Below are 9,363 nucleotides of genomic sequence, written 5' to 3' on the forward strand. Positions count from 1 at the left end.
CACAAACTACTTGTCAAACAATTACAGTAGTAAAATATTCAAAAGGCCCCTTCAACAAATTTTATGACTATAGCTCAAGAGTTTAGTAATCAACTCGTACATGAATCCTGAAATTTTTCCTTTTTTTTTTTTGGCTGTGCACGGCATGCGGGAGTTTAGTTCCCTGACCAGGGATCCAACCCATGCCCCCTGCAGTGGAAGCGCGGTGTGCTAACTACCGGACTGCCAGGGAAGTCCCTGAATCCTGAATATTTTAAAAGATGGTATCAAATGTTTTGTAAAACTGTCCCAGCATTTATGACTTAACTGTTCTTTTAGAGGAGATTTACTTTTTTTCTTTTTGCTGAATTGCTCATTTAGCTGTTTAGAAAAATGATATCAGCTGTGAGGGATTTTTGCATAATTGGCCATCTGTTTCAAGGTAATGATTACAGACTGCACCCTGCAAGTGATTCATAGGTTTCGTTAACTTCTTCCTTCAGAAACCAGGTAATAGGTGAAATCCATAATTATCAGTTTCACTACAGCATCTTTTTGAGGTAGTAAGTATTTTGGTGGTTGAGTCTGAGGGTTTACTTGAAAAGATCATTTGTTTAAAAAAGAAGTTTTGCCGGTTTGTATTTGGAATCTGAATATAGTTACCAAGAATCCCACAGCTGCTATGCAATGAACTTGGAACCAGGAAACCTTGATTCGAATCCCGACTCCGCCACACATGAGTCCAGTGACTCTGGGCAAGCTACTTGACTTCTCAGAGCCTCATGTAGCTCAACTGCAAAATGAGAAGACTCCTTGCCTCAGTGCTATGGTGAGGATGGAATGACCACCCTGTAGCCTTAAACGCCTCGCACAGCCAGGGGCACATTACAGACTCCCTGCCATCAGGTCAGGCCAACTCCTTCCCTCTTTTCCTTAGCAGAGAGAGTACAGCTCTTCATACAGTGCCATTTGTATCCTTATAGCCACCTCTCTAGAGAAAAGGCAGGACTTCTGATATAGTCATATAAAGGGGGAAAATTTTTTGTTTCTTCCCCACTGACATCTCAAAAGTTTATACCACTATTCCTCTTGCTGGGGGAATGGGATGAGAAATGGGATCTCACTAGTGTACATTTTATTTTAATAAATTACTCATCTCAAAAGTAACTATTGAGGACTTCCATGGTGGCACAGTGGTTAAGAATCCACCTGCCAATGCAGGGGACACAGGTTCAATCCCTGGTCCGGGAAGATCCCACATGCAGCAGAGCAACTAAGCCCGTGCGCCACAAATACTGAGCCTGCGCTATAGAGCCCGCGAGCCACAACTACTGAGCGCGCGTGCCACAACTACTGAAGCCCACGCGCCTAGAGCTCGTGCTCTGCAACAAGAGAAGCCACTGCAATGAGAAGCCTGCGTCCTGCAACAAAGAGTAGCCCCCGCTCGCCACAACTAGAGAAAGCCCGCATGCAGCAGTGAAGACCAAACGCAGCCAAAAAATAAATTCAATCATTCATTAAAAAAGTAACTATTTAGATACTTTGACATATACTATGATGATCAATACTTTACCTTGAATATACTTAACTCTTTTTAGTCTAGATGGAAAACCTGCATTAATGTTGATTATATGCATAAACATACTAATATATATATCTAGGGTTATAAAAATTTATGAAATTTGCTAAAGCACATCAAAATACCTAACGTTTATCTTGAAATTTTAATACAAGTCAGCACATTGTAAACTTAAAATGCTGAACGTGGTTGCCAAGTTATTGCTGAGACACCCTGGAAAACTTGGGAAGCAATATAACTTCATGGAATTTGGAGCCAGAAAAAAAACCTGGGTTTAAACCCAGGCTCTGGGACTTCCCTAGTAGTCCAGTGGTTAAGACTCTGCACTTCCAATGCAGGGGGCATGGGTTTGATCCCTGGTCGGGGAACTAAGATATCACATGCCGCACAGCATGGCCAAATAAATAAATTAATTAAATAAACACAGGATCTGCCACTTACTATATGTAATTTTGAAAATTTTCTGAACCTCAAAGCATTAGTTTCCTATCTGTGAAGTAGGGATAATAATAATACTTCTCAGGGATTAAGTGGATTGAGTAAAGTCATGCATCTAGAACTCAAAATAGTATCCCATTATGATGACGAAGACTTAATGCAAAGTAAATAAATCTGGAGTCCCTGGTTACAGGACAGATATTTAAAGTTGTCAGTTAAGAATGCTAACTAGCTCACTTAGCTTAGAAACAAGAAGAACTAGTTTAAAATAACGGCCCAGCTTTTTTGTTGCTAGCTATGTGACCTTGGCCAAAGGCCAGACACATTGTACCTCAGCCCACTCATTTAACTGTTAGGTATTAATGATATTAGGTATTAATATTAGTTACAATTTGTAAAGCACTGAACATACACCAATGCAATCTGATAGGTTTACACATGCACTCCAGTCTTTACAATAACCCTTCAAGGTAGATATCCTTATCTCTATTTTACAAATGGCTGAAATTGAGAGAAGTTAAACTTGTTCAAGGCCACCCAGCTAGTAAGTGGTAGAGCCTGGATCCACAGTGGGGTTTGTCAGTCTCCAAATCCTGTCCTTAACTACCCAATGAACTCTCTACCACCTAACTCTCTTAGAGAAGATCAAATAACATTTTTCCTGCAAGAGTGCTTTTTGAATTGAAACGTCCTATACAAACGTGAAGTATTATCGTTAATACTCTATATCAATCTAAATAATTCATAGAATGGGTCTGTGATTTGCCCCCTCAGTGCCTGGGAACCCTGAAAGAACAAAAGGTTAGCTTCAAGATCTCTTTCATCTCCTCTTGGAATTTTGTCTTGACCTCAATTTCGCTTGAACTGACCTGATAAACATTAAAGAATAGATAGCTAAATGCTGCTCTGTGCCACCCAAAGGCAGCTCTCTGCACTCTCAGGAGTCCAGGGCAACAAGGTCTTGTGCTTTTCCTTGAAATATGGACAAAATATTTTCTTGGACTGACTTCTCACACCTGCATTTGCAGTTAGCTTGGGTAAGTATAAATAAAAGTGTTCACATAAATGTCCGCCTAGACTAGGGCTTTGGAAATCACCCTATAACAAACTCCAGTTCCTGGCACACATGCTATCGATCTAATAAAAGCAAATTTCAGTCCCTTTTCAAGGACATGGGGTAAAATTTAGAGGGGCTTTTCCCTCTGAAATTTTTGTCAACTAGTCCCGCATAGTTTAGTATAACTCTCTTAGTTATCCACCCTTGGAATAATAAGCTTCCCGGAAATACCAAAGCGTTGATGACATGTGACATGATATATGCGGGTCAAAATGGGGCTCGGTTTGGTATCACCCGGAAGGCACCCCCTAGCCCGCCAATCCCGGAGATGCTCAGCGTGGCCCGCTCACCCCTGCAGAGGAAGCAGGAGGGCAAAGTCCAGACAAAGTGAAGGGTGTTAATTTGCCGAGCCAGATCTCGACGCTGGGAAGGCGCCGAAGCTGCTGAATCTCGGGTTACTAGAGCATGCTCATTTGCATGAGGAAGAAAGGTCGTCCCGGGTTTCCCAGAGGCCAGATAGAGACTGGAGAATGTGACTTTCTGCAGTCCTGGGACTTACCTCTTCCCTTCCCTGTAAGGCCCTCTCGCTCCCCCTGGGGCGCTCGCAGCCGCGGACCCCACCCCGCTTCCGACTTCGGGATCCGGGAAGCGCAGCTCAACCAGCCGGAGCCAATTTAAACCTGCGCGGGGCGGTGGGAGAAGCGGCGAGAGGGAGCGAGAGGCTGAGCCCCAGCCCCCGGCGCTTACCTCCGACGGCGAAATCTCAAACACGCTCGCGATCTTGGCGTAGAGCTCCTGGATGCTGGAGAAGTTCTCCACTCTGCCCGTGGCGCTGCCGTGGGCCAGCTGCGTGTGGAAAACCAGCCTGCAGGTGGGCGCCGGGAGCCTGGGTAGGCTGCCGCCAGCCGCATTAGTCTGCTCGCCCTCCACCAGCCGGGAGGTCTCCTTGGTATTGAATTTCTTTTTTCTCCGCAGCCGCAGGGGCATCTTGCCTGGCCGAGGGCGGGGACCCACCTGCACTGCCACGGACTGCTGCCTCCTTGGCCTGGGCCCGCGGACTTTGTGCTATGGGCCTGCCGGCTCCGGGCAGGTGCAGCCTGGGCTGGGCCAATGGCAGAGGCGCTCCCGCCAGGCTCCGCCTGCTCAGGGCCCTCCTCCACTGAGAGGAGCTGCACCTGCAACCCGCCGAGCAGCCACCTGCCCCCCGGATGGATCAGGGAGAAGAAAAGTTGGACCCTGAGGAGGAGAATGTTGCCTACCATTCCAGTTCTACAAGGATCAAGCCACCAACCATCGCAGCTGCCCCGGATGGTGTGCCCTGAGGGGAATTCAGAATGGAGAAAACAAGGAAGCATTCTGTTATTTGGATACTGGCCCTAGATAGTTAAGATGCACATCTAAGGAATCATTTCAGTGAACTCAGACTCTTGCATCTTCCCCTACATAGGAAAGCACTACAATCATTAACTTGAGACGTCTGTCCTTTGTGATTAGCAGTAATCTTTTCATGTTCCATAACACGTTTTTATCCAACAAAAACACCCATATATCCTGGCTCCTCCCTTACCTCTTCTGAGCAGTTCCTCAGAGCTATCTGAGAGGCTCTCCTCCGCTATAGTGCTCAGTAAGGTCCCCGAATGAAACTTAACTCAAAACGTTTAGGTTGTGCAGGTTCTTCAGTCGATAGCCCATTCCCTCCTCTCATCTCCTGGCTTCTTTCCCCTCCTTTAAAAATGGTTCAATTTCTAGGGATTTCCCTGGTGGTGCGGTGGTTAGGAATCCGCCTGCCAATGCGGGGTACTCAGGTTCTAGCCCTGGTCTGAGAGGATCCCACATGCCCTGTAGCAACTAAGTCCATGCGCCACAACAGCTGAGCCTGCACTCTAGAGCTCGCAGGCCACAACTACTGAGCCCACGTGCCACGACTACTGAAGCCCGCACACCTGGAGCCATGCTCCACAACAAGAGAAGCCACCGCAGTGAGAGGCCTTTGCACTGCAATGAAGAGTGGCCCGCACTCGCCTCAACTAGAGGAAGCCCGCGCACAGCAATGAAGACCCAATACAGCCAAAAATAAATAATAAATAAATAAATTTTGTTTTTAAATGACTCAATTTCTATAAAAGCCTTAGGATTCCGATTGTACAGAACAACACCTCTTAGAATACAAACATGCTGGCCCTTCTGGTGATGGTCATAAACGTGTGGTCGGCACTCACACACGACTGGGCCACATGCCTTCGTAACTTTATGTCTGGGCCATTGGGAATAGGAATTTAAGTGGAAGTCAATCTCCATCTTTCTTCTCTGTACCTTACACCCTGCAAGGCAGAATTGGAAGAAGTTTTGAGATTAGTGCCACATTGAATTCATAGTTAAACACCCTCAGCCAAGCCCTCAGCAACTCTCAGTAATCCTTTTTACTTCTTCCTGGGCATCTTTCTCTCCCAAACATTCAGCACTCTCCCAAGGTGATTTACTCCACCTCCGCCCTCCTTGGTCTCTAGAAAACCCTGTCTCTTATTCTACAGAGGAAATTGAGGCCACTCAGTGTGACTCCTGAACTCCCTCAATTCCCCACCCTTTGTCTGTAATTCCACCAACCTCCCTTCTCCAAACTCTGAAGAAATCTCTTCTTTTATTTGACCCTTGAGCTGATCTTTTCAATCCTTGAGGATCTCTATGTTTAAGCTACCTGTTGACTCTCGTCTTTCATCTCCCCACCTGGTACCATCCACTGATGGTCAAAAGCCCAAATCTTTTACATTGTTTTCAAGTCCTCCACCCCTCCGCCCCTGCAGTCACCTCTGCATTTTCACAGCAAAGCAAAACAGTCTTGAATTAGCTGCATTTCCTCAATTCCCCCTTTGCTCTTAGACTCACTGTGATCAGATTTTGCCCTCACTCTTCACTGAAATTGCTCTTACTATGGTCAGCACTTAATCATCAGATATGATTAATAGTTTTCAGTCTTACTTCACCTTTTGGAATATCTGACTGCATTGACCATCTTATTCTTAAATCACAGCTCTGTTTTGGCTTCTACTGAAATAAAAACATACAACATGAGAGTTCTGAGTTTCAGTTTTATTTGGAGATTTACTGAGGACTATAGCCCAAGAAACAGCATCTCAGATAGCTCTGAGGAACTGCTCAGAAGAGGTAAGAGGGAGGTCAGTATCTATGTGCTTTTGGCAAAGGGGGTACATGCACCCAAGCACACATCTCAGTAGAAGTTTGCTGCCAGACATGAGGAACAGATATCTTCATAAATGGTTTTAGTGCTTTTCTAAGTATGGGAAGGCACAAGAATCCAGGTTTATAAAAAATTTCTTCTGAAAATATTTAACTATTTGAAGCTTTGTTCTACCAGTTTTCCCAGAGTCTTATTCCTAATCTCTGTCCTGAACTCCTTTCAGGGTGTGTTAAAGGTCAGCAGCTGCAGTGGCTGATATCCACTTGTGATATCAACAAATTTGAATGAATTCCTCTCTTCTTGAAGCTTCCAAGATATCTTGAGATTCCTGCACTTGTCAGGAGGTGGCCTTCATTATTCACCTGATAAGTCTGCTGGGAACCTAAGAGTTTCCAATTTCTGGAGGGATGAGGTAGAGAGAAAAGATAAAAGTTTCAATTCTGCTTACAAGGATATAATTTACCAAATTGCTGTAAGCCATAATTAGCTTAAGGGGAAATGTTTCCTTATATCTGGAAAACACAGAGTAAAAGCCAGTAACATTTCAGACAAAAAATTTTTAAAAACATAAAAATTATAACCATATTCAGTAGTTCACTCAGTCCTATGTAACTAATCCTTGATCTCTTGTTAACAGTTTTATGAAGCCATCAGGGTTTCCATTAAAATTCTTTAATTCCTTACCCAGTTCAGCTGTATGATCTGAAATTTATCAGAAACCTGTACTTGTCAAACAGTCCTTTCTATGAATCTTGAAGATGAAGCTTTATTTTTTTGCAAAAACATCAATACAACAATAACTGTCTATAAATGACAAAAGATTTTAAAAGGCATAGTTAAAGATCTTATTTCAATGCAATTGACAAAGAAGCTTGGTTACTGCTGTGACATACAACATTTTAAAATAAGTAGAATTATGACTGATAACATTTTGCCAGGACATACCAGATTTTTAGGAATTCCATATAATTTCTAGAATACCTGTATTAATAATATTTACCCCAATATAACATAGGAAGTTTTATCACTCATTTAACGATGCTTCCCACGTAATTTAACATACCAAATAAACCTAATTAATTTAATACCTCTTTTTGGAGTTCCATGGCGGTCCAGTGGTTAAGACACTGCAGTGTCAATGCAGGGGGCACGGGTTCAATCCCTGGTCGGGGAACTAAGATACCACATGTTGCGTGGCGAGGCCAAAAGATTAATTAATTAATTAATTAAATAAAATTATTTTTTAAAAAGGGCAGACCTTCCCTGGCAGTCCAGTAAGCCTCTGCACTTCCACTGCAGAGGGCATGGGTTCAATCCCTAAGATCCCGCATGCCATGCAGCGCAGCCAAAAAAATTAATTAATTAATAAATTGAAATTAAAGAAAGAAAGAAAGATTTCAAAGGCAAATTCAGAAAGTTATGATATATCACTTAAAAGGTAAAGAGGGACTTCCCTGGTGGCACAGTGGTTAAGAATCTGCCTGCCAAAGCAGGGGACACAGGTTCGAGCCCTGGTCCAGGAAGATCCCACATGCTGCAGAGCAACTAAGCCCGTGCGCCACAACTACTGAGCCTGCGCTCTACAGCCCATGAGCCACAACTACTGAGCCCATGCGCTGCACCTACTGAGCCCATGTGCTGCAACTACTGAAGCCCGTGCACCTAGAGCTTGTGCTCCACGACAAGAGAAGCCACCACAATGAGAAGACCGTGCACCGCAACAAAGAGTAGCCTCCACTCGCTGCAACTAGAGAAAGCCCATGCTCAGCAACAAAGGTCCAATGCAGCCAAAAATTAATTAATTAATTAATTAATTAAAAAGGAAAGAAACTTTACAATCTGTTACCGAAAGCAGATCGACTTTCTAAGAGAACTTTGTTTTCTTCACAGAGAGAGAAAACCAAATTCAAGTTTTGCACCACTTTACCTTTAATCTTAAAATGTATCTACTCAATTAAATTCATTCTAATCTAAGTCAGTCCTGACCATACATAGGATTCCTTTCTAAGGATTCTTTTTTAATTTCTTCCCCAGGAACCTTCCACAACTCGCTATATCCATATTAATTTGTCCCTTATTTTCTTTCTTATTCAGAAATAACCAGCTTTAAGACAAAATTACTTTATTTTCCCTTAACAAAATGCATTTCCATTCCTCATATCTTCTTTTACTGAAAACACAACTCTTACTTTCCTTGCATAGTGAAATGTTTCCCTTATTATTTCTATTAGCTTTAAGTACATATTTTAATTAGAATTCTCAACTCTTAAAAAATCTTAATTTCTAGTGAAAACAAAGAAGTAAGCACTTAGGAAATTTTACATTACCATTCTATAGATTGGCAAACTTGTAAACACTATTTATAATGTCTAAAAACATGCTTTCTTATAGAAAATGTCTCAGTGTGGCACCAAACATATTTATTAATCGTCCGTAAATATCTTTAGTTTCTCTGTAAAAGAAAGCCAGTGTTCAGTAATTAATGTTTCAGTATCTTACTTTATTTGGAAATGACCTAGATAGTCAATAAACTTCCATCATTTAACTTAATTTAGCAAAACTGTAAAGTTTCAAGTTAGCAAAATCTGGAGAGACTATTTTTAGGTAGACATTCCTAAAACATAATTATTCCTAAAGAGTTTACCTTAAGGTTCTTATCTCATTTACATTTAATTTACTTATTAAAAACTTCATCATACCAAGTTATTTTTCTTGGTAAATAAAAAAGCTGACAAACTTTGGTAAAGCTGACAAACTTTGCACCAGATATAGTAAGATCTTATTTGACTTCTAGTAAACCTAGGTACAATCATACTATTATACTTAATGTTGATGACTCTAAAGACATGTCTGTATTGATTAAACTAAATTTAATACCAAATATTAATTTAATACTGAATATTTCCCAGTTCACCTGAACCTGAAATTCATTTGGGTTAGCTTCTTTTATATTTCTGAGAATTTAAATAAGCAACTTAATTTCCTTTAAGTCAATTAAATAGAACTCATTTGCAAATTAATTTTGGTAATACCATCTGGAGGTAGAGACATATCACATCTCTAACATACACACAGCCATACATATATCCGTATAGACACAGAGAGATCTCACAG

General features: G+C 42.0%; 1 protein-coding gene across 1 annotated transcript in view; it reads right to left on the reverse strand.

Moving 5' to 3' along the window:
* GIPC2 (GIPC PDZ domain containing family member 2) overlaps positions 1-6,163 on the reverse strand; it is a 90,760-nt gene extending 84,597 nt beyond the window's left edge. The window contains exon 1 of the mRNA XM_022581005.2: positions 3,801-6,163. Coding sequence (XP_022436713.1) covers positions 3,801-4,040 — 240 coding nt within the window. The 5' untranslated portion in view covers positions 4,041-6,163. The remainder of the gene's footprint in view (positions 1-3,800) is intronic.
* Between the last annotated feature and the right edge of the window lie 3,200 nt (positions 6,164-9,363).

This window comes from Delphinapterus leucas, chromosome 1 (genome assembly GCF_059928025.1).
Source record: "Delphinapterus leucas isolate spDelLeu-1000000601 "Yukka" chromosome 1, BTC_Dleu_Yukka2, whole genome shotgun sequence".
Classification (NCBI taxonomy): domain Eukaryota; kingdom Metazoa; phylum Chordata; class Mammalia; order Artiodactyla; family Monodontidae; genus Delphinapterus; species Delphinapterus leucas.